This window comes from Xenopus laevis, chromosome 4S (assembly GCF_017654675.1).
Source record: "Xenopus laevis strain J_2021 chromosome 4S, Xenopus_laevis_v10.1, whole genome shotgun sequence".
NCBI classification, from domain to species: domain Eukaryota; kingdom Metazoa; phylum Chordata; class Amphibia; order Anura; family Pipidae; genus Xenopus; species Xenopus laevis.
The window spans coordinates 120,978,365-121,005,324 of record NC_054378.1 but is presented as its reverse complement, the minus strand read 5'-3'; the positions used below and the strand labels follow the sequence as shown (position 1 = coordinate 121,005,324).

The 26,960-nt window shown below is 39.2% G+C and overlaps 1 protein-coding gene across 1 annotated transcript; it reads right to left on the bottom strand.

The window, feature by feature from the left end:
* Positions 1 to 21,930: 21,930 nt before the first annotated feature.
* Positions 21,931 to 26,049, bottom strand: LOC121393375. The gene is made up of 2 exons (XM_041561769.1): positions 24,884 to 26,049; positions 21,931 to 22,577 (listed from the first exon to the last, which is right to left on the bottom strand). The coding sequence occupies exons 1-2, from the start codon at positions 25,759 to 25,761 to the stop codon at positions 22,571 to 22,573; spliced, it is 885 nt and encodes a 294-aa protein (XP_041417703.1). The 5' UTR covers positions 25,762 to 26,049; the 3' UTR covers positions 21,931 to 22,570.
* Positions 26,050 to 26,960: the final 911 nt, after the last annotated feature.

Below are 26,960 nucleotides of genomic sequence, written 5' to 3'. Positions count from 1 at the left end.
CTTTTACGCCAGACTTCCTTCGCCACCTCAGACCAGGCGAAGTGCAATAGAGTATAGATAGGGATTGCTTCAAAAAAAGTTAAAAACTTTGGCGTTTATTCTTTTTTTATGGGTGATAGGCTGAAAAAAATGGGGCTACCCTCCTTCCCCCCTACATTTCCTTACTCATGGCACCTTAACTATACAGTGGGCACATGTGTAGGGCAAAACAAAAAATTTATTTGCTGTTTTGAAGGTTTCCCAGGCTTGTGTAGTGATGCTACATATTCCTCCATTGTAACTTCAATTTGGCACCGTATGCAAATTAAGTATCGCTAGCGTAACTTCACTTTGCTTGGCGAATTAACGCTAGTGCAACTTCGCAACTTTACGCTTCCCCTGAGCGCAACTTTGCATTTTAGTGAATTTGCATAGCACTGGCGAAAATACGCCTGGCGAAGTGCGGCGAATTGGACGCTGGCGCAACTACGAATCTTAGTGAATTTGCCCCGTGAGGGGCATACCACATTTGTTTTAGGGTGGGATCATGTCTAGGGCATTAGAGGATCTTTTATGTCTTTATCATGGTTCATTGGACATTTTTTAATAAAGAGTGGCCACTTCAAGCATTTGCACCGACATCAGTAATAAAGACGTCGATATGATTTTTATGTACCTGCCCTATTTAAATTGACCTAAGCGTAAGAGTACTAATGAAGTTTCACTAGGCAGACATGAATGCTAGCAAAAATTAAAAATGAAGTGCTCACACTGCCGAAGTATCGATAGCAAAAATTCGCCAACGTTCGGCTGCTGAGACGCATCTTCGCATTTTAGTTAATTAGTGTAGTGGTAACGAATTTGCGTCTAGCGAAGTGGTGCGAAGTATGGAAAATTCGGACTTTAGTGAATTTGCCCCATTGGGTGGGATAAAATGATATATCCATCCCTGAAGATCCTTTGCAAGTTCTTATGTTCTTTTATTGCATTGAAGTGGTATTTAGGGATGGGCGAATTTTTTCGCCTTGTTTCGCCGAAAAAATGAAGCCCATAGACTTGCATGGCGGCGTGCGTCAAAAAAAAAAGACTTGCGTCAAAACAATTTCCCCAATTTCCCATAGACTTTAATGGGCGTCTGCGACATTTCGCCGGCGGCGAATTTTTGGCGACGCGAAACGGGTCAAATTCGCCCATCCTGGTATTCATTATATTTTGATAATTAATGTTGTTCTTAACTGAAACCAATTACTCCATCGTGCCATCTCATCAGTGCTTTACAGGCATCTCAAGATCCAAGTGGATTAGAATAACACAAAGATACGGGAGAAAATTCCCAATGCATCAACTTTTTTATCTGCCCGTTTTAGACACCAATTAAAAAACATGGCAAAGCAAAGGCTTTTTGCCTGAGCTAATGTTTTCTAAGAGGCTAATTCAGGTGGAACAGGAGTCTGTATTAATGTAAAATGTATTCCTCATCTTTCTTCTCTATGAGACAGTCACAAGTGATACATCTTTTGGCAGTGTCATGATCATCTAGGTCAGCCCTATTGTCAACCTTCTTAAATAGTACCTGTCCTTAGTTACAATTTATGTTAAAAAGACATTACAGTAAGCTTTTAATAGGATGAAGAATTAAACATTACGCTGTTATCTGGGGATGATATATTTTAGAATATAAATGGAAACACAAGACACATTTAATTAGTTTTGCAACAGTCAAATTGGCCTGTGGTGGTTACCACTGCTCTTTACCTCAAAATTAAAAGAAATTGAACGCTGGGACGTTATTAATATATTTTTTGCTGGATATCAGCTTGACCTGCAACTATAATATTCATCAAGCATAAACTGCTCTGTAGACTTAATTAAACCGTATCCCAAACTGCAGTGCATTAGGATTTGCAAATGAAGAGGAGGGTTATTTAAAGATCAAAGCGCTACCAGTGCACTCAACTGTTACGGAAACTGTGCCCCTAAAAATGGAAAATGTGCCCCACGGGTTTGCATTCACTATCTTATTTTTTTTTAGCAAGATTGGAGTTGCAGAAGAAGGACCCCTAGCTAATAAACGGAGACTAGAAACACAACTTGAAAAATATGAAAAATAATGTGAGGCCTAGAGCCGTCTAGCTATGATTTCCAGTATCCCACAAAATGATTCTATGAGGGATGCAGGTTTTATTGCAGGTTTTAGGATGGGCTAAAAAGGCTCTTACAAGAGGTGAACCACATTATGTAGTGAAATGTTTAACAACTTTAAGGGGTTATTTACTAAACTCTGAATGCAAAAATCACAAATCATTTTTTTTATAAAATTGCTCATTGCTTTGTTACCCTTAACTTGGGACATGGTTGAATCAACTTACCTATGTGTATATAGCTGCCTACATGAGTAGGAACACCAACATTTATAAAAAACGAACTTATTTCATCCATCACATGGTCCTTTTTTTGTTATGTCCTTCAGAATCTAAGAAACAGATTTATCAACATTTACATTCAACCTTTTAACCAGATTTCACAATATTGATGTTTTGCATGAATGTAATCCATACAATAATCCATAACCAATGAATATACGATCAATTCTCCACAATGTCCCTGTTAGAAATGATGGTCATTATATTCTTGGCCCATTACCTACTAACAGGAGGTCATAAAAAATTCTGTGTCCTGCTAGGTCATACCCCCCTGCATTGCTGAGGAAGTGGGGGTGTCCAGTTACCTAATTCCCCTGAAATCAAAGATAAATAGTCAGCTCTCCTGACTAACCTTTGAATTTACTTAGGAGAACCAATTTCCTTGGATGTTTATTTCCATTTTTTTCTCCTTGCCTCCGGGACCAGGAATTTCTATATTTGGAGCTAAGTATAGGTTTTCCATGTTTTTCTCTTATTTTATAAACTGTTTTTTTAGGGGCAGATTTATCAAGGGTCGAATTGGAAATTTGAATTTTCGAATTCGAATTTTGAGTTTATTTTAGTGTAATTTGACCAGGGAATAGTTCAAATTTGAATCGAGTTTTAAAAAAGAAATCAAAATTTGAATTTTTAAACTTATCACGTACTGTCCCTTTAAGAATTCAAATTAGACTATTTGCCATCTAAAACCTGCTGAATTGTGATACAGTCTATGGGGAACCTCCTACAATTAATTTGGAGTCATTTGGTGGACTTTTGAAAATCTAAATTTTGTTTTTTGAAAAAACTCGAATGGAATTCGTTCAAATTTGATTTGAATTCAATTCAAGTTTACAGGTCTATCCTATTTGCCTGGATTTAAAACATTTGATTTTTAATAAATTACGATTCCTTGGTTTTTTTTAAATTTTGAGTTTAAGGGTAGGACTCCACGAGCGATTTTGTTCCGATCCAACGTGATTCTACAGCGTGCAGTGTCTGCATCCGACAGAAGTGTCACGTCGGATCAACGCTTCATTTTCAACGCAAGACATTTTCATAATAATTTATTGATAAATAGAGGGGAAAAGTCTATGAATATTTGGTAAGAGAGGTTTTCAGAAAATATTGAGAACATTTCGGATTTATGATAAATAGTCCCCTTAAAGTCACTTGTAGCTGGAAGTGCAATAATTGTGACATGCCTATTTGAATTTTGATATATCTGCTTTTCCAAAAGTTAAGTAGATATTCAAATAAAGCATGTTTTTTTGTGGTTGTCTTTATTTACAGGTGTTCCCTGAAATATACATCTTCTGATGTATGTCCCTTCTATAGGGAAGTGTTCCCAGACTATAAGGAAAGCCTTAGTTTGAGAAGTAGTGAAGGGCAAGTTTTTTCAAATAGTCGCCGTCGTCAAAATCACAGGAAAAAATTTCGAAGGAAATTCACGAAATTCATGGCGAAACGGAACAAACTAGCCCATCACTATTGAGAAGCTAAATGGACTTGCAGCTTCTAAAAATTCTCATCCAAACTGTCAGCTCTCTACTGAAGTGAAATGGATTCTAACACATCTGTGGACTAGAAACTGAAATCCAAAATACTTTAGACATGAAACGTTAAAAAATATAATTTTTATCTTTAGAACTTTTTTCTGTGAAGCCAATGTTTGTAACAGTAATGTTTGTAGATACCTAAAACCCAAACTATCATTTTATTAGTAACGGTCAATTTAGGTGAATGTTAATGGGCAAATGGGATTGAGAACTATTTAACAAGATGATACCTGGGAAGGTCGAATAGACTGTCTAGAAGAATGCCCAACATAAGCACACAACCCAACACTAAAGGGCCCATTTACTAAGTTCGAGTGAAGCAATAGAAGAAAAAAAACGTTGAATTTCGAATAGTTTTTTTGGCTACTTCGACCGTCGAATGGGCTACTTCGACCTTCGACTACGACTTCGAATCGAACGATTCGAACTAAAAATCGTTCGACTATTCGACCATTCGATAGTCGAAGTACTGTCTCTTTAAGAAAAAACTTCGACCCCCCTAGTTCTCCACCTAAAAGCTACAATGAAGTCAAAAGCTACTGAAGTCAATAGGCTTTCTAATGTTTTTTTTGGTTAAACAAAAATCGTTCGATCTATGGATTAAAATCTTTGGAATCGAACGATTCTAAGGATTTAATCGTTCATCGAATGAATAGAGCTAAATCCTTCGACTTCGATATTCGAAGTTGAAGGATTTAACTTCGACAGTCGAATATCGAGGGTTAATTAACCCTCGATATTCGACCTTAAAGGGCATGTAAAGTCAAAAAAATAAAATCCCATTTTTACTTTCTTTAATGAAAAAGAAACCTATCTCCAATATACTTTAATTAAAAAATGTCCACCGTTTTTATAAGAAACCTGACTGTATGCAATGAAATTCTCCCTTCATTTACTGCTGTGGATAGGAATTGTCAGATGGTCCCTAACTGCTCTGCAGGGAAACAGTCATACTTATGAACAGCAGGGGGAGCCCCCGCCTTACTTCCCAGCCATGCAGAACTCAAGCAGCTTTGTTTATGATGATCCCTAAGCAGCTCAGATCACACTGATCATGTGCACAGTCTTAGTCTTGCAAAGATGTTTAACAAAGTTACAAGATGGTGACCCCCTGTAGCCAACTTTGTAAGCATAAATCATTTGTTTGATTAGGCTTGTGGTGCAGTAAGTTCATGTTTATTTTTAGCATACAAAATACAGCATTTCTAGCCTTATTCTATTTTAGACTTAGGGGCAGATTTACTAAGGGTCGAATATCGAGGGTTAATTAACCCTCGATATTCGACTAGGAACTAAAATCGTTCGACTTCGAATATCGAAGTCGAACGATTTAGCGCTAATCCTACGATCGAACGATTATTCGTTCGATCGAACGATTAAATCCTTCGAATCGAACGATTCAAAGGATTTTAATACAACGATCGAAGGAATATCCTTCGATCAAAAAAACGCTGGCAAGCCTATGGGGACCTTCCCCATAGGCTAACATTGACTTCGGTAGCTTTTAGCTGCCGAAGTAGGGGGTCGAAGTTATCGAATGACAGTACTTCGATTATCGAATGTTCGAATAGTCGAACGATTTTTAGTTCGAATCGTTCGATTCGAAGTCGAAGTAGTAGTCGAAGGTCGAAGTAGCCCATTCGATGGTCGAAGTAGCCAAAAAAACACTTCGAAATTCGAAGTTTTTTTAATTCGAATCCTTCACTCGAGCTTTGTAAATGTGCCTCTTAGACATGCCCTTTAAGTAAATTTGCCCCTAAATAAAAATCCAACATTTGGATATAATATCTGAGTGCAATGTCTCCCCACCATAATAGCCTATCTCCCAGCTATTTCACAGATTTGGAATCAAAACATTAATATGACACCTCCTTTCCTTTATTATGGCATCACAAATCATTTACAGTAATGGTTTCTAAACTATTTATATTATGTGGAATGTTTATAAAGGAAGGAGAAACCTAGTTAAACAGTGTTCACATTCAGTTTGAAAGTCCCAGCAGAGGACCCTTGTCCGTCACACCAAGTGCCTGATGAAAGGAGCCTTATAGTGTGAGCTCATGGGAGTACCCTCATGTAGGGGCAGTTTTTAATTAAATTTGCAAATATGTAAATATTCTTCTTGACAGGTACACTTTAAACAGCTAATTCTGAAACACTAATAGACTTTGATTTATAACAAAATCACTGAACTTTGTTTGGAAACCTTGTTTTTTTTTTTTACTGCAGAAAAAACACGTAAATCAAATTTTATGGTTCGGTTCTGATTCATTGCTTGACTTCCAAAGCAGGGCTATTTTCATCATTAGTAATTGAATTGTGAAGGAAAGGGACCTGGTTTGAATTTGCTTGAGATTTTCATGAATTTCAAAAAGTAGAATGAAATCGGAGATAAGAACGTAGTATGAACTGCAGTCCCCAATTTAGAATATGGTGATTTATAATTACTTATTTTTGGTAGCAATTAAAATATAGGAATTTATAGGTCAAGCAGAATAAAAAGCAGATTCTGTTTCTGGCCATGTGACAAAGTCTACAGACTATAGCCTATTGGTCTACTAGTTAACGTATGGGGCTAAAACATAGTCTACCAAATCAATATGTCTTATGCAGTTACAAGATACAAGTTGGCTGGAAAATAAAGTGAGAAATGCACTGGAGTATGGTTGGGGGTCTTCTGTCAAAATGTCTGCATGGACCAACTTATTTTCTCAAAGTCTACTCATTTGAGGAACTTGCCAAATGTTCAGCTCTACCAATGTAAAGCCAGCTGTAGCTTTGCAATATTTCATTTATATACTTTATATCCATAATTCAGTTTTTTTTAAATGATGGATAGTGCTGCCCATTGAGGCTAGATGACCAGGCAATGCTGAAAGGCAGAGAACTGAAACTGGAAAACAAAGAATTGAATGCAACTATGTCCAACCAAAGATCCTTCTCCTTTTGTAAAACCCTAACTCTTAGCACTGCTTATATCCTTCGGCTGCTGGGACTCAAAGTCCATGAATAAACGGAAGGACACAGGTGAACAACCCTTATTTAAATGGTAACTAATATCTATTTAGACAAGAATTCAATCTTGAACTCCTCTTAAGTGTTTAAAAATGGTAGCACCCACGTGGTGGATAAGGGTAGTGCTTTATGATCTTGGAACTCTTTATCTGGAGACAGCACTGGAAAGATCCTGAACATCCTTTTGCAGGTACTCTAGAACCCTAAAAAAAGTAGCTGGATGGGCTGGTTTGGGTATTGTACTACCAGTAGGCCTTCTGTTTTCTAAATATTAAGATTTGAACAATTAATAGATTTTTTTGAAGTATATTAGTGAACATTAACTTAGTCCTTGTTTAAAATGTATAACGAATATTTAATAGAATTATTAATGAACCAGATGAAAGTTGAGTGTAGGACTGGCAAGAGCAGGGATGACTTTGACGTAGTTGTTCATCTTAAATATATTGCAATATATAGACAAACAATCCCTGTTTTGTTTAAAGGGTAAGACATTTTTAGTAGCTTAAGGCACAAAGTCTTCTCCTGTGTTCAACTCTGTCTGTTTTCTCATGTATACAGCACTGCCGAACGCAGGCAAAGATGTATTCATGGAGGGTCACTTTCCTCCAAAACACAGTTTAGATACTAGTGGCAATTCAACTTGCATGGAAGGCTGGTTACATAGTGGAAAATCACAGCAGATTGCACTCTGCCTACCAAGTCACATATGACCTCTATTATATAGCACGTGAAAAGGAGAGAAGGACAATGCCAGTAATTTAATCATTATGGATATTAGTGGTGCAATGACTTGGGGGTCCCGAAGCTTTCATAAATGAGTGACTTGTTCACTTACCACCCATGTTCATATTTTGCCCTTTTCCCTAATTTCCATTACTCCATCCTAGTGTCTCAATGAGCCTCCTAGTGCCTCTTCTGTTCCTCTGCCTAGAAATGTAGGCACCTGCTTTTCCCAGGATGAATCACGTACAGAATGAACCAGATTGACATATTCCTTGTAAAGTGCACAAATGCAAACGAATTCCAAAAAACAAATGTTTTAGCTTCACATGAAACAGATATGAGGATTGTATCAGGAGAAATTCTTTCATTTCGATGGGTTTTTGGATTAGTGATGCCTTAGGGCCAAATCATGTCAGCTTTTTATGTGGTCCACAGTGAATTAAATACATTTTGTAACTTTGGAAATTAATAATTTGAAGTTCTTAGAATGCTGATAAGGGCCTGGGGGCTAGAACATGTTTGTTTTTAAAGCTTTCCACCTAGGAGTAGGTAAAGGTTGTTATTCTGGCAACACAACAGAGCAAGGGAGAATATCAAATATGCATGTCTCCTACATGAATGTCTACATGGATTAAAAATATTTATTAACCGTGCCCTTATTGGGCCATTCAAGTTATGGAAAGTGACTTAGAACAATCATTTCTTTTTATCAATAAATCATGATTTATATAGCTGCAGACTGAGTCTTGAGTTCCTAACAGAGCTGAGCAAACTGGCCACTTTTTGAGTTGCTTTTTGAGTTGCCTCTACCAGGACCAATTAAATTTGGCTCACGATCACGGATCGTACATGAAATCAAAGCAAATCTACTTCTATGTTAGCAACTGAAACAAATTGTAGGAAGAATTTGCTCAAATTGAATTAACTAGCGATGGGCAAATCTGTCCTGTTTCAGACATGAGCGACAATTTTTATATGGGCGACTATTTTGTCCAAATTCATTAAAGTCGATGAGTGTCCGAATAATTTAGACCTGCAACATTTTCTATGCACGTGACAATTTTTATGCGCACAATAATTTATTTTGTTGCGGCGGATTTTTCACTGTAAATTTTTGCTACAGTTTTGTGAATTTATTCACGGGTGCAAATTTGCTGCAAATCCATGCTTGTCGAATTTATTCGCTCAAACCTAAGTTTAACCTGTATGAAAACAAATTCTGGTTCGATTTTGTATTTTTGGCTATACAAGTATGGAATTCGTTATCCGGAAACCAGTTGTGAACCTGCCTAACTGCTAGTTGATCCAGAGGAAGGATTCCCATTCCTCTCCAATTCTCCTCGGAACAGTCCCTGGATCAACTTGTACTATGAGTTATCTTCCATATCCCTGTATTCCCTCACTTGCTATTGGCAAGGTGGTCTTTACATTCATGTTACACAAAGTCATAAAATAGTCTTAAAATAATATACAGTACAATTTGGGCCCAGGTGAAATCTGAGCAATGTACCTTGGGCTTAAAGGGAAGGATGTCCATTACTGTTTTCAGACTTATTTGATTCAGGTTCCCTTTGGAAGTCCAGCATTTGACAAGGGCTCCCCTTTGTTTAGTTTCAAGATAGATTTTCAAGAGTATCAAGTACTGAAAATAAAAACTCTACCCAAATATGTCTGTACTTGGCCTTTGGGCTGGGGTTTGCCCAGCCTTAGCCATAACTGGTTTGCAAACCATTATTATACGGTGTAGCATAGCTAAAGGAGGCCCCCCAGCCCCAGCTACAATCCCCTTACATGACACCCCCCATGCACGGGAACCTTCTCTCCTTGTGGCCACATTTGGGGAGGTCAGGAGTCAGGCAGGTCCCATCTCAGGCAGGTAATGTGTCTATGTAGATGGGGTCCTCGAGGCGCGGTCCAACAAGGTCTGGGGCCCAAAACATTTTTACCGGTGTCCCGTGTCCCAAAGGGGAGCCTTTGTCAAATGCTGGGCTTCCAAAGGGAACCTGAATCAAATAAGCCTGAAAAACACAAATGGACATCCTTCCCTTTCAGCCCAAGGTACATTGCTCAGATTACTCCAGGGCCCAAATAGTACTGTAGATAGACTATTTTATGGTCTTGATGTCACATGAATGTAAAGACCACCTTACCAAAAACCATGGGGTGCTTATATTGTTTTCATTGAGGCCTGGCTTACTTCTTACAGTCCATACCCAAGCCTCACCCATTTGAAACATCATTATAACAATTTGTATTACGTCAGAGGCATCCGCAAGCACAAGTGATATGTTTTATATGAGCGGAAAAGTAAATATTGCAGCCAGAAAAAGTAGAATGTGCTCTAAATTAGACATCCAAACAACTGTGCTCTTAACCAAACCCCCCAACTATAAAACATTTAATTTCCTAATGATGCCCCCAAGTAAATGAAATCCTGTATAGTGCACACATTTACCTATAAGAATTGTTGGTGCCGTAACATTTTTATTGTTTACGACTGTTTCCATTCCACATTATGTCTGCAGCTTAAGAGCAACAAATGTATTTCTTAAGAAACCAGAAGGATATATATATATATTTTTATTTTTCCACTAAAATGCTAGAAAAAAATCATTTATGAAACTCAAACTAAAGTACTATTGATAACCGTCCAAGAATCACACCAGCTCCCGCACACACACACAAAAAAAGTGTGTTTGTTTAAATTTAAGAAAGCCATTTTATCATCCCATGTGACTTCAACACTATGGAAAAAATGTGAACCTAAGCCACGTCCATTGAAATCAAAGAGCATGGAAAAATTACACCACAAATCTTTGTCTGCGACTTAAATGAGGGAAAGCGGTTTATTTGGGCTTTTTTCCAATATCATTTTATTCCTTTCATCCATATAAACTTAGATCCAGGTAAAATATTTGCATATAATTCCATATGGGCTCTATTGGCTTAATTAATGAATTAAAATGGCTGGGTTTTTGTGTGTGTGCGCCTCTGGTTTTCTATCGTTAAGTGGTGTGTCTGCCAAGTCTGGCTCGGAATTTTTTTTATTGCTCCACCTGCATCTAACTTACAGGAAAAAAATACTTTTTTTGAGATCTGAACCGTAGCTTTTCCCCAGAAGGAGGGAATCAATAGTCATTCTTCATTTGGCCAAACATTTGCATTCTAAATGAACTCCCGTTTGGTTGGCGACGTGCAACTAATTTCCCCATAAATCTAGCTTATGAAATAGCATTTAAGGGTTCATTTTGATAGAATTTTCATTTTATTTTCCAACGTCTAGTTCAATTAAAATGTTCATTCCCTTTCAGACGCAGGCAGCCATTTTCATGATCCTTCTGAAATGTCTCATTTTTTGTTACAAGTAACTGTAGGCACTTTGGACCAGATGTGTACATTAGAAATGGAATATATCTGGGCAGTTCGGTTACTCAACAGGTACAAAAGGAAGACGTCCTTTCATAATTACAGATTAATTGCTTTGCACCAAATTTACACCAGTCTTATTAGTTTCCCCTGTTTACCACTATCATAGTTTTCTAGATCTCATACTGCTTTGCATAAGCCCCCAATGTCACATTGTGTCGCCTCCAGGGTCATACTGGGCCAACGGGACACAGAGAAAAATTCATTGGGGCCCTCATGGTCCCCGTCTACCTAGATCCACTACCTGCCTGAAATAAGTCTTGCCTGCCTCCAACCTCCCACCCTTGTGCCCAAAAGCAGCCACAAGGAGAGAAGGAGGGTTGTGTGCTGTAGGGGGATTGAGGCTGATGCGGAGGGCCCTGATGGGGAAACCTTGTGGGCCCCAGATCCTGCCTGACACTGGTCACCTGGGAATGGCGAATTTCTTTGCCTTGTTTCAACGCAGAGCTGATGCCCATAAACCTGTATGGCGTTTGCGTGTCAAAAACAAATAACGCGCGTCAAATTCGCCCATCTAACAATGGTTTGCAAACCAGTCCTGACTAAGGCAGGCCCCAGACAGACATATTTGGGCAGAGTGCTTATTTTCTGTACTTGATACTATTGAAAAAATATCTTGAAACTTAGCAAAGGGGAGTCTTTGTCAAATGCTGGACTTCCAAAGGGAACCTGAGTCAAATAAGTCTGAAAAACACTTATGGACATCCTTCCCTTTCAGCCCAAGGTACATTGCTCAGATTTCTCCAGCACCCCAATTTGAACTATAGATAGACTATTTTATGTCTTGATGTCACATGAATGTAAAGACCATCTTACCAAAAACCATGGGGTGCTTATATTGTTTTCATTGAGGCCTGCATTACTTCTTACAGTCCATACCCAAGCCTCACCCATTTGAAACATTATTATAACAATTTGTGTTATGTAAGAGACATCTACAAGCACTGGTGATATGTTTTCTATGAGCTGAAAAGTAAATATTGCAGCCACAAAAAGTAGAATGTGCTATAAATTAAACATCCAAACAAACGGTGCTCTTATTTAATATTATGATGGGTGCTTGGCACCTCTAAGAAGATGTAGCAGCACCTGCCATTCATAAGGAGAAAGAAGCCCACCCAGGCCTCATCACAATTGCAACCAAGGCTCATAGTTTGGGAACCAATGACATAACAGCTTGTAAACACACCTCCTGCCATCTCCTCAGTTTTTTACACCCAATGCCAAAAAGCTCTGCCTTGCATTCCATTTGCAAATATTATAACAATAAAAACCCATTATCTTTATAACCACCAACTAAAACAGTGTATAAGAGCATCTGACCACAATAAATGATTGTCTTTTATAATGTTATGCGCGAGACCACAAACTGCTTATTTTTATTATTTTCTTATTACCTTAGTGTGGTTTAGATCTGATTAAGTAATAAAGAAAGAAAGTAGGAGAGCAAGGAAAGAAGAATGGAAGGGCAAAAGAATACAGGAGAAATCCGTCCCTTCATGCGCAAGCTGCAACATTGCCTGGTTTGCACCTATTTTATGCACTTTGCACCCTGCCTCATAGATCTGTAATATGTTTTATGGGACCTGTTATCCAGAAAGCTCCAGACCTGGGGTTTCTGGATAATGAATCTTTCCTTAAATCTACTAGAAAATCATGTAAACATTAAATAAAACCGATAGGCTGGTTTTGCTTCCAATAAGGATTAATTATATCTTAGTTTGGATCAAGTACAAGCTACTGTTGTATTATTACTGTCTGATTTAGCACCCTTTATTACCCATTACTAGATGCAACATGGCACAGGGAATCCCCTTTTAGTGGAAGGTTGTGGAAGGAGGGAGTCCCTAAGTGTCAATCAAGAAGTAGGTGATTGCGTTAGAAGTTCATATATGGAAGGGTGTAGTTGGTCTATTCCTTTCGGATTATATTGGTAATAATAATGATGTCAAGGTCATGAAGACAGTTGCCTTAGAGAAGTGTCCATGGTGAAAGTCTTCATATTCAGTACTAATTAGGTAGAGCAGCTAGTCATAAAGTAGACTCTGCGGAGTTCACCATAGTGGGAGAGAAATAGAAGTAGGTGAACTAGCTGAGCAACATTTTCACTGTGCAACATTTCACCAGCTAGTTACACAATGACTAGTTCAGGGCATGCTGCTGTAGATCCTTATAAATGATGGTTAGCAGGACCACTTCTGTGTGTGTGTATCATCTTGAACTATAAGGAAGACTTACCTGGTGTCCCAAGATGGCGGCGTCCAAGATGGCGGCATCTCCCATGCGGTTCCTCCTGGGCACAGCTCTGTGACGTCAGACGCGTCGACGGTGTTGGATTGGTCTCCAGCGCTGAAGTGTCAGCGTCGGATTAGATGCCAGTGTCAAGACACCTGCGTGAGGACGCCAGCGTCATGTCGTCACTGCGTCCATTTTGGCACCAAAGGAGGCCTATAAAAGATTGCTGGAGCACTGCTCTACAATAGGTTCTTCCTTGTGAGTTCCTGGGTGCGCTTCTAGTAATTCTAATTCTTGATTCTGTGTATTGACCCTTGCCTGTTTCCGTGTACTGAACCTTTGCTGCCTGAACCGACCACATTGCTTGAACTCGACCACTCTTCTTCTAAATCCTTATCTGTACCTCGAACTATTGGGCTGGTGCTTCCTCCTTGGTCTGCTACTCCTGGCTGAGCCTTCGGCCTCTTATATGAACTAATTATCAACAAGGCCAAAAGGGAAAGGAGTGGGCTGTAGGAAGGCTGTGAAACCCTTATTACTTTAACTATAATATCAAGACTAAGTGAACAACTTGAAGAATCATCTATTTTTAAGAGTGGCATAGTCCAGCACAGTTTATTAGTCCTGTGGCTAATCATTTAGGCTGGAAGGCTAGTGCAAGGTGCAAAAAAAGTAGCATTGGTACTTTGCACCCTGTCTTAATCTAAGAGCTCTTTGATAGTATCTGTCATCTAGAATGCTTGGGACCTCAGGTTTAACAGAAAAGGGATATTTATGTAATTTGGATCTTCATACCTTGACTACTAAACAAAATATATAAATATTAAATAAACCCAATAGATTATTTTGCTTCCAATAAGGATTAATTATATCTTAGTTGGGATCAAGTACAAACTAATGTTTTATTATTACAGAGAAAAAGGAAATCATTTTATAAAAAAGTGTAATTATTTGATTAAAATTAAAACTATGAATTGAATCTATAGGAGACGGCCTTCTGGTATTTCAGAGTATTTCAGGAAAGTGATACACCCTGGAAACAATTACAAGATCTATTACCTCTTTAAAGTGGACCTGTCACCCAGACATAAAATGCTGTATAATTAAAGAGCTTTTCAAATTTTTGAAATCCAATTTTTTTTTTTTATGAAATCATCCATAGCTGTTGTAAACTCATTTAAAAATCTCAGCTGTCAATCAAATATTGTCTGCCCCTCCTCTATGCCTTAAGCATAGAGGCGGGGCAGACAATTACTTTCACTTTCCATTCAGCACTTCCTAGATGTCACTGCTCTCCCCACATTCCCCTGTTCTCGTCACCATTTAATTGTGTAACCAGGACATGGAGATGGACATCAGGTCCCCCATTCTGGTGCACATCTGAGATGCTGCAAGACTTGCCTTAATAACAGTGTCCACAAAATGGCTCCTGTCTGCTTGTTATAATTATGAGTTGCAGACTGATGGAAATAAGATTTGAATAATTTATACAGTGTAATTTGCTTGAGTAACATGATAAAATAGGATTTGGAATAATTTTTTTTGGGTGACGGGTCCCCTTTAAATCCTCAAATTTGCATGTTCTTTTTACCCTTTTTAGTGCAGTGGGTTGTGTAGTAACTTGCTGTATATGCAAATGGCAATTCTTTTTTTCCATGAACAGTTTCCCCTTTCTCACTGAAAGCATCCATGCAAAAAAAAAAAAATACTACAATGGTAGTATCTCTTTAAATTGCTTTAGATTTTTGAGGCCTGTGCTGATAATTCAGCAAATAACGAAATTTGGTATCAGCTAAGAGAACTTCCCAGATCCATATGTGAGTATCTATTTGTAATGCGACAGGATGAAGTTGCTACGACTCTAAATGCTTAAAGGGGTGGAACAGTGCCAGGGCCAGATGGCATCAAGGTCCCAGTAGATATTTCAAAAGGGAAAAAGTCAAAGAATAGTCAAAATCCCTGCTAACCTCTGAGATGAAGGGCAAACTGGGATCTAATCATAACATGTCAATGAGTGACTCCCACTGACTGCATGAAAACACAGCACTTTTCACTTCTAGTAACGTGGGGTTCCCTCTTGCGCCTATAAATATTAATCTAAAGGAAGTGTCAGATATCAGGCCTGGCAATCAGGGAGGGTTTTCTGAAATAGAATAGATTAACATTTTGGCTCCAAAAGTGTAAACGATCTTAATTTGTTTTTTTTTACTCTTTATAAAACACAGAGCACTATAGAACTGGAAATGCAGAAAACCTTCCATATGAAAAATAGCTACTGTGTGATATTAAGGCATAACATATATAGGGGTATTCAGGCCGCTTTAAGGTACATGGGTCCACAGCAACACACGTCCATCAAGTTCAACCTTTAAAGTCTACATATAACCTGCTTAACTGCTAGTTGATCCTGAGGAAGGTAAAAATAAAGCCTCTCCAATTTGCCTCAGAGGGGAAAAATTCCTTCCTGACTCCAAAATGGCAATGGGACCAGTCCCTGGATCAACTTGTACTATGAGCTATCTCCCATATCCCTGTATTCCCTCACTTGCTAAACACCATCCAACCCCTTCTTATACCTATCTAATGTATCAGCCTGTACCACTGATTCAGGGAGACAATTCCACATCTTCACAGCTCTCACTGTAACAAACCCCTTCCCAATATTTAGCTGGAACCTCTTTTCTTCTAATGGGAATGGGTGACCTTGTGTCAGCTGTAAGACCTACTGGTAAATAAATCATTAGAGAGATTATTATATGATCCCCTTATATATTTATACATAGTTATCATATCACCCCTTAAGCGCCTCTTCTCCAGCGTGAACATCCCCAATTTGGCCAGTCTTTCCTCATAGCTAAGATTTTCCCTTTACCAGCTTAGTTGCCCTTCTCTGTACCCTCTCTAATACAATAATGTCCTGTTTGAGTGATGGAGACCAAAACTGTACGGCATATTCTAGATGGGGCCTTACCAGTGCTCTATACAGTGGAAGAATGACCCCCTCCTCCCTTGACTCTATCCCCATTTAATACAACTCAAGACCTTATTTACCCTTGATGCTGCTGACTGGCATTGCTTGTTACAGCCAAGTTTATCATCTACAAGGACTCCAAGGTCCTTTTCCATTACAGATTTGTACTTGCTGGACCCACTTCAGCCGATCTGAAATTTGTGGCAGGTGGACTTGAATATAGGAGGCAATCAAGATATCTTCTCAATTAGTGCTCACAGCAAACAAGCACAACCTCACAACCGACTCCTGAATGGGACCCCACAAATAAATCTCCACTTAATATACCAGCTGTTTAGAAAATATTTGAAAAATCCCTTAGGAGCATTTGTTCCATTGGAAAGTTGAAGAAATTAAAGAAAATACATCAAACGGGTCATATTAGAGCCCTATTTCTGTGGGGTTTTTTAAGCAAAATTTATTGCATGTTATATTGACTTGGATGGGAAGAAAATCTGGTTGGGCTAACAACCAGGGGGTGGTCAAGAACATCCCACTCATTTGGTTCATTCCATTGAAAACTGTGATCATTCTATGTATGTCTGATTTAAGGCTTTATATCAGTGGAAAGTTGCATTTCATCCACTTACCAGTAGGTCCCCATTACATATTGTAACTAGAATCCTCAACCATTTGCTCTGTCAATGTTAAGAGAGCAGAGATGGATGTGTCTGTGTAAGTTGGGCGTATGAGCTTGGTTTGAGTTTTAGGCTCATTTGTATATAATTTTCACAGCCCACTTCGGAATTGGCCTGTTTGCGTGTGAAGGTATAAATTGCTGAATTATAGCCAGTGGTTGATATTGATTAGAGTGCTAGACTGCAGCTTATTGCAGTGAGCCATTCCCGCAGTGAGTGCTAGCAGTGATGTTATAAAGGGTCAAATATAAACACACTCTCTGCTTGCCCCAGGAGCTCCCTGCTGAGTAAATAACTCATATACATAATTAGTATGGCCATTAATACGAAGCCCTCCCGTTGCTGTCATAACAGACTCTACTCTCAGTAACGTAACTACTCTCTTCCGGGTATGGGTGCAGGATGTGCACCGGGCCCCCCTCCAGTTGCACAGTTTCTTTACCCCGTTTGCTGTGGTGTGGTCTCCGGTGGGCTCTTCCTGCTCCCCCGGTATTTACGCCACTGTCTACTCTTCTGGGAAGGTTCCCACTAGAACATTATTGTTGGGACTTGCCTCCATTCAACCACAAAATTGTTATTAAAGGGATACTGTCATGATTTTATGGTGTAGTTTTTATTTCTAAATTACATTGTCTGCACTGCAAATAATTCACATTACCATATAAAATGTTATTCCTGAACCAAGTATATACTTTTTTACTTTAATTTATTTAATTGATATTGGAGTGGTAGTGGTGGACTGGCCCACCGGGATAATAGGAAAACTCCCGGTGGGCCCAGGGGTCAGCGGCCTCTTGCTTCTAACGATTTGGCTTATTTCATGGTCATTCCCTATTTCTTTATGAGAACAAAGAGGCTTAATAATGGAAGAATATAGTATAGTGTGTAGAGAAAGGAGACTAGGAGAATAAAGAGGTTGAGTGAGGAGAGGAGGTATAGTATTTTGGAAAGTGGGCCCTCAGCCTAAGGTTTTCTGGTGGGCCACTGGCATCCCAGTCCAACACTGTGTGTAGGCAGCAATTTTCTGCCATTTTGCCTGTTCCTGTGCTTTCAGAAATAGCCAGCCCTTCATGATTGAAGTGTTTTTAAGGACGCTATTGATCCTCCTGCTTAGTGGAGGAGTTGCAGTGGGACTTGGATTTTTAGTTTTGCGTGCTGTGCTCATATGTACCATGGAACTGTTATCTTGTTTTAGGGAGCTGCTATCTGGTTTCCTTCCAATTGTTCTATTGTTAGGCTGCTGGGGGGGTGGGATATCACTCCAATTTGCAGTGTAGCAGTAAGGGTTAGTTCACAGGAGGAGATTCGGGGAGATTTTGTCGCCTGGTGACTAATCGTCTTGTCTTCTGAGTGACTATATCCCCGAAACGCCTCAGCGGTTTTTCCCATAGGCTACAATGAAAAGTCGCCTGCGCTCATGCACACATGGCGATATGTTTTCTATAGTCGCCCGAAGTTGCCTGTGTGAGGCAACTTCGTTGTGTGAACTAACCCTAAACAGTGACTGAAGTTTATCAGAGCACAAGTCACATGACTGGAGGCACCTGGGAAACTGACAAAATGTCTGTTCTGCTTTAACATGAAACGGGACAAATTCGCCGATCACTACTGAAGAGCTTTGACTCATACTGGAAACCATTATCAACCAAATGCCCAACAATTACCCCATGTGCCCTAGGCCTTTATTAGCACAGATATCTGCACTCTGAAGCATTACTTATCTTTCCTTAGTGCCACTACTTTAGCAGCAGTAACATGAATGTGATATTAGCAAACTCCAGACGATGAATGGGACAGAGTATCTGCATTCCTTATGGATCAATTTAGCTCGTTCCTTTGCAATTACATAAGGTTTCTTGAGTTGGAAGTTGTCCCAGACATATTCAGACTCCGAGTCTTACAACTTTGTCTGCAAATAGTTGCTAATGCTTAACTTGTATTTAAAAGTTATTAATAGGCCGTAAAAGTACCAGTTATATCAAGTATTAAATAACACTCAGGCTTATTTGAAGCAACACGTCTTGTAGCGAGCGCAATCCGAGGCCAGCCGAACGCACCTGGTAATTATATTGTTTTCTACATTTACCATTTGCCAAAAGTTCAATTTAATAAATAAACTAAGATCGACGTGCGCTCCGAGTGACTGTAAAAGGCTTGGCAGGGAACGGAAAAAGTACATTTCTAGACTTTTCTAGGTATTTCTCATTTTGGCATCAGTGCCAAATATCTTCAAACCTTTTTTCCTTTCTTTTGCTTTCATTAGCTTTTTTTTTTAATCCATAATAAGCCACGAGAGTGAAAAATAACGGGCAAGTGAGACAATTCTTTTTCTATTGACTGTATAAAAGTTTGTATCCTTTACTTTACTTTGTTTTCTTATATCAACATCTGAGAGAACTGGCTAAAAGATAGACTACAAAGAGTGGTGGTAAATGGAACATTTTCTAATTGGACCAGTGTTGTTAGTGGAGTACCGCAGGGCTCTGTACTAGGTCCCTTGCTTTTCAACTTGTTTATTAATGACCTGGAGGTGGCCATTGAAAGTACTGTTTCTATTTGTGCAGATGATACTAAATTGTGCAGAACTATAGGTTCCATGCAGGATGCTGCCACTTTGCACAGTGATTTGTCTAAACTGGAAAACTGGGCAGCAAACTGGAAAATGAGGTTCAATGTTGATAAATGCAGGTTATGCACTTTGGCAAAAATAATATAAATGCAAGTTATACACTAAATGGCAGTGTGTTGGGAGTTTCCTTAAATGAGAAGGATCTTGGGGTTTTTGTAGATAACAAGTTGTCTAATTCTGGGCAGTGTCATTCTGTGGCTACTAAAGCAAATAAAGTTCTGTCTTGTATAAAAAAGGGCATTAACTCAAGAGATGAAAACATAATTCTGTCTCTTTATAGGTCCCTGGTGAGGCCTCATCTGGAGTATGGGGGCAGTTTTGGACTCCAGTCCTTAAGAGGGATATAAATGAGCTGGAGAGAGTGCAGAGACTAAGTGCAACTAAACTGGTTAGAGGGAGGGAAGAGTTAAATTATGAGGGGAGACTGTCAAGGTTGGAGTTGTTTTCTCTGGAAAAAAGGCGCTTGCGAGGGGACATGATTAGACTTTACAAGTACATTAGAGGACATTATAGACAAATAGCAGGGGACCTTTTTACCCATAAAGTGGATCACCGTACCAGAGGCCTCCCCTTCAGACTAGAAGAAAAGAACTTTCATTTGAAGCAACGTAGGGGGTTCATCACAGTCAGGACAGTGAGGTTGTGGAATGCACTGCCGGGTGATGTTGTGATGCTGATTCAGTTAATGACTATAAGAGGGACTTGATGATTTTTTGGACAGACATAATACAAAGGCTATTGTGATACTAAACTCTATAGTTAGTATAGGTATGGGTATATAGAATTTATGTGACAGTAGGGAGGGGTGTGTGTATGGATGCTGGGTTTTCATTTGGAGAGGCTGAACTTGATGGACTTTGTCTTTTTTCAACCTGATTTAACTATGTAACTATGTAACTATGTAACTATGTAACTAGCTGGACAACATGGGGGCAATTTCTTAGGTGATTATTAGAAGCTCAGGAGGCAGTGGCAAACTGGTTATTTGAAACATGAGCTGTCTGTTTTTGAAGAAACAATCGCTCGCAGAAACAAATTCAGGTGATTTTTATAGGGTGGACCCTAGAATTTACATTCTGATATTGATGAGAAATAAAATCCAGGACACTTTTTCTATGCCAGATGAATCACATGCAAATGAAGGGGTTAGAAGGGGTAGACCCATACCCTGTCCACATGGCATCCATAATAACATAAGGGGTCGTCTACTTTACTTGGGGGGAAGTGCTAGAAGGCTAAGGGGAGCAAGTACAAGGCCCTTAGCGCTCACTTAAAAGCAATTGCACCTCATGGTCAACTGCACACTCAGGGTCAGACTGGGCTGGTGGGACACAGGGTTAACACTGGGATGGTCCCTGCTGACCCAGACCCATGCCCTTTAGACCCATGCCCTTTTGAGACCCTGTGTTGCCCCCTGATCTCACCCCCAGCCTCAAACGTGGCCACAACTAGAGAACTGTATGCTCATAGGAGCAGAGGACTCTAAGGGGGGGTGGAAGACTTGGTTGACCTTGGACACTCCAGTCTGATGCTGTGCACTCTGTTCCTGATATTCTGGAGTGAAGAACAGAGACCAGTGTTAGGAGGCAAAGCTAGTCCTGTCTGGTTTAGGCCAAGAGGAAGAGCAGGGACTCCAATGCAGGCTGCACCTCCAGATGTACCCTAAATTGAACATTTGAATGATTTTAAAGATTAGGGATTGGGATGCCTAAGTGGGTTCCCCTTCCAGACGCTCTTGGATCTAGCACTGCCTAATGCAACCAACACTCAATCCAAGGAACATGCTCTGAAAAGGAGCACAGAGACCTACATCAAGGTAAAGCACCACAGATTGCAAACATTTTTTTACATGCTACACACTGTGTGGTGCTTTGTAAATGGCCCCTAAAGATGTACAAACAGGTGCCAAAGTGTGGCTACAGTATATTGGTGCATCTGTTATAACTAGTGATGGGCACAATGATTCTATAAGTATAGGGAATAGGACAAAAACTAGGTATGATAAATGCATTGTTGCACCATACCTACTTATACAGTGTGTCAGTATACTTTCTTGCAGCTCTTTAGCTGCCCATATAACTGTAGGGGACTGATAAATAGAGTACCTATTTATTTTGCATTGCCCTAAGGATTGGTCACTAAAGAGACCCTAAAGCTGGCCATAGATGTACAGATTTTCAACAGATCCAATCCACATCGTGAGACCAAGATCTTCTGAGAACCATCGTACGAACGTTCGAACTGTCCATCAACTAAAACGACCAATTTACCAGGAAAACAAAGGGGAGCTGCCTGCTTGGCCCTGCAAACATCCATAGATTCAAATCAGTCTGGTGACTGTTACCTGTAACCCTTCTGCATACAATTCGTCGGCTTCAATCCTTGTTAAGTACCTCCACCTGGGTACACTTCAAACTGGAACAATAAGATTTAGGCAAGGAAGAGCCTGAGAGGCAGAACAACTGCTCAAGTGAATTTATTTGTGTTTCACACTACATGTTTCGAGCCTCCTGGCCCTTTGTCAAGTGTAATACACAGAATGCTCAATGAAACTTTTAAAGCATACAAACAGGAAATGACCTCAATGTGATCTTCATTACCAATTATCACCCTCCCCCTAAAGGTGAATATTAAATCGAATAGCAATGTCCATAAAGTCCATGTAAATAGTCCATTGTGCAAAAGGTGTAGTCCAATTAAGAACCCTGTGAAAAAGTGCTGGAAGTAAAAATTATTAAAACCAGTTAAAAGCATTATATAAGTAAGATTTACATGGTACTGTTACCAAACTATTAACCTACCACTTACTCATAATCAATTTTCCTTGCACAAATAGCTCTCTAAAATCTTCAATAAATATTTCAAATTTTTCAAATTTTACAAATTTTAGCGGAAAAATAACCCATACTTTACCATTAGAAGTACTCAAATATTTCTGAATGGGCAAAATTTCAAGGCCTGCGAAAGGGGATAAACAGCCATTAATATTATAGAAAGCATTTAACACTCCAATTTTCATTTAGACCCTTAGGTGTAACCGTATCTAGTTTTTTAATCCAATACATTTCTCTTTGTTGGATTCTTTGGAGTAAGTTTCCACCCCTAGATGGCGCTCTAATCACTTCCAGTACCAGCCATTTTAATTGTGATACATTGTGTTTCTTTTCAGTGAAGTGTCTAGACACCGAAGTATCAGTATAAGTATCTTTCTTATAATTACGAATGTTGCCCCGATGTTCCTTTATTCTAGCTTTTACAGCCCTTGTGGTTTGTCCAACATAGACCATGCCACATGGACATTTCAAAAGATATATTACATTGCGTGACTCACAAGTAGCATAGCTATTGATTTGTAGTGGGGTACCTCTGGTAGGATGATTAATTTTATCCCCTTTTATAATTGATGGACAACAAATGCAATTTAGGCACGGGAATGTGCCTTTTTTTGGTTTACCAAGGAATCTCTGTGTATCCTTTTTGATGGGTTCAATTTCAGCTGGACATAAGGTGTCTCTAATGCTTTTCCCTTTCTTATAGCTGAACGTTACTGACTCTGGGAGTATTTTACTATAGATTTTGTCTTGTAAGACTATTGGCCAGTATCTACGGATGATTTGTTCTATGCCTCTACTTTGTGCACCGTATGTCGAGACCAACGGGGTTAATGTTGTTTTTCCTTTCTTTTTATAGGTGAGCAAACTCTCCCTGTCTATTTGTAACACTTCTTGAGCATGTTTTTTGATGGATTTTTGACTATAACCTCTATTGGCAAATCTGTTTTTTAAGTTATCAGCTGCTTCTATATACTGGCTGCTGTCTGATGAGATCCTCCGGGCTCTCAGAAACTGCCCTTTAGGTATAGCTTTGATGACATTTGGGGCATGATAGCTAGTAGCATGAAGGATATTATTCCTATCAGTTTGTTTACGGTATAAACTGGTATGGATTTGCCTTCCTATGATTTTAAGTTGGACATCTAAAAAGTTTAGTGTGTCTAGTCCAACTTCTGTTGTGAATTTAATGGTCTTATGGGCCTCATTTGCATTTGATATCATTTCTTCAAACAACTGTAATGGGCCTTTCCATAACACCAGGATATCATCTACATAGCGGAAATATCCCTGTATGTATGACTTAAATTTACTTTCTAGGAACAATTTTTTCTCCAGGTTGTAAACAAACAAGTTGGCGAGGGACGGTGCGACCGCAGCACCCATCGAGGTCCCCTGGCGTTGCCAATAGTGGTCATTCCCAAACCTGAAATAGTTTTTATGTAGAACCATAGCCAAACAATCTACGATAAAGTAAATTAAGTGATGTGAGAGATTAGTATCCAGGAGCACTTCTTCCACTATACTAATACCTTCTTCCTGTGGAATGGATGTATACAGACTTTGTATGTCTATGCTACATAGTATGGTATCTGGTTCGATATTAATTCCATTCAATTTGCATAGTAAGTCTGTGGTGTCTTTTAAACAAGTAGGTATTTCACTTACAAGCGGTTGTAAATACTTATCCACAAACTTCGACAATGGTTCTAAAACCGATCCTATTCCTGACACTATTGGTCTACACGGAGGGTTAACCAGTGCTTTGTGGATTTTGGGAAGAAGGTATAGTACAGGCGTCCGTGGATACTCAGTTGTGAGAAACTCTCTTACATTTGGAGTGATAACCCCATTTTCAAATGCATCTGTGACAAATTTATCAATTTCGTTTTTAATAGTCATGGTTGGGTCAAAATCAATTAAGGCATAGTGGTCTGGCACTGATAGTTGCCGCAATGCTTCTGTCATATAATCCATTCTATTCATTACCACCGTAGCACCCCCTTTATCCGCTTTACGGATTACAATAGATTTATTATTTTTAAGTGAGGTGAGGGCCTTCCTTTCGGTGAATGATAAATTACTATGCCCCATGTTACTTGTATTTATATCCCATAGTTTCCTAACTTGATGAGACACAATAGTTTCAAACGCTCTAAGTGAGTCATTAGTAGATTCAGGTACAAAATTACTTTTTTTCTTAAAGCTGGTCATTATAACATCAGTAGTGATATCTGTAGTGCTTAACTTAATATCAGACATATTAGCAAAGTAATGTTTAAGTTTTAGACCCCTAATGAATTTTTGAAAGTCAATCTCCCACTCTATGGGATCCAGAGTATATGTAGGTACAAAGTTTAAGCCTTTATTTAACAGAGAGAGTTCAGCCTTAGTCAGGTTAACCGTAGAAATATTCACAACTAGGTTATTTACCTGATCTGCTTGCGATTCCTTTTCGGATAACTCTCTCTGTCTGGGGCCTTCTTTGCGCCGTGTTTGTCTTTCCGATGTTCCTTCTGTGTTGGGGAGCGCTGTTCTAAAAAAGGAGCCGAGCCTGAGGACGAAGGTAGGTCTTCCCCGCTAGAGGTGGAATATGCTGAGGCGCCTTGTAGTTGTGTCGGAAATCCTTTCCTGCCCCCTCTCTGGGTGTATGATGCGCTTTGCGATGCACCTCTGCGTTGGTTTCTGAAGGGAGCTGGCAGTCCGGTCCTCTGCTGGTGTTCGGAGCGCTGCCACTTCCGCTCCTCTCTCCACGTGTACACCTTTCCTTCCTGATAGTCCTTGGCGTCTCTGTTGAACTTTGCGCGCTTCCTGTCAGTTATGGAGGAACGGAGTCTCTCCAGGATATCTTTATGGTCGCTGAGGATTTTGTTGCACTGCTCAGCGCCTCTTTCCTCTGTCAGTTTCGCAGTAGAAGCAGTTATGGCTGTTCTGATTTCATGCAGTTTCACGGTAAGCCTTTCTACAGTAAGTACCATCAGGTCTATGCTGCATTTATTGCATATTTCTAGCCAGCGCTGTTGTAAAAGCTGGTCTTCTGCGCACAAATTAGGCTTAATGTCGAGGCGCAGACCCCTCGGTATTCGTTTAGTCTTGATATATTCCGCTAATGTGCTCACATGTAGACTTGTATGTATTTCTTTCTTTTGTAGATTTAGTAATTCTTTTGCCACATCGCTCTGTGGGATTGATTCAATTGGTATAAGTTGCTCAGTTTCCAAACTAGACAGGATTCGATTAATATCTTCATCACTGTAGGCAAAAGTATTTGCGCCTTTGTTGGATAATTCTGAGTAATCTCTTTCTGTCATTTCTTTAACGCTGGGGTAATGGTAACAGTCTGGTGGAAAATATAATCAAATCAGTCTGGTGACTGTTACCTGTAACCCTTCTGCATACAATTCGTCGGCTTCAATCCTTGTTAAGTACCTCCACCTGGGTACACTTCAAACTGGAACAATAAGATTTAGGCAAGGAAGAGCCTGAGAGGCAGAACAACTGCTCAAGTGAATTTATTTGTGTTTCACACTACATGTTTCGAGCCTCCTGGCCCTTTGTCAAGTGTAATACACAGAATGCTCAATGAAACTTTTAAAGCATACAAATTGCATTTGTTGTCCATCAATTATAAAAGGGGATAAAATTAATCATCCTACCAGAGGTACCCCACTACAAATCAATAGCTATGCTACTTGTGAGTCACGCAATGTAATATATCTTTTGAAATGTCCATGTGGCATGGTCTATGTTGGACAAACCACAAGGGCTGTAAAAGCTAGAATAAAGGAACATCGGGGCAACATTCGTAATTATAAGAAAGATACTTATACTGATACTTCGGTGTCTAGACACTTCACTGAAAAGAAACACAATGTATCACAATTAAAATGGCTGGTACTGGAAGTGATTAGAGCGCCATCTAGGGGTGGAAACTTACTCCAAAGAATCCAACAAAGAGAAATGTATTGGATTAAAAAACTAGATACGGTTACACCTAAGGGTCTAAATGAAAATTGGAGTGTTAAATGCTTTCTATAATATTAATGGCTGTTTATCCCCTTTCGCAGGCCTTGAAATTTTGCCCATTCAGAAATATTTGAGTACTTCTAATGGTAAAGTATGGGTTATTTTTCCGCTAAAATTTGTAAAATTTGAAAAATTTGAAATATTTATTGAAGATTTTAGAGAGCTATTTGTGCAAGGAAAATTGATTATGAGTAAGTGGTAGGTTAATAGTTTGGTAACAGTACCATGTAAATCTTACTTATATAATGCTTTTAACTGGTTTTAATAATTTTTACTTCCAGCACTTTTTCACAGGGTTCTTAATTGGACTACACCTTTTGCACAATGGACTATTTACATGGACTTTATGGACATTGCTATTCGATTTAATATTCACCTTTAGGGGGAGGGTGATAATTGGTAATGAAGATCACATTGAGGTCATTTCCTGTTTGTATGCTTTAAAAGTTTCATTGAGCATTCTGTGTATTACACTTGACAAAGG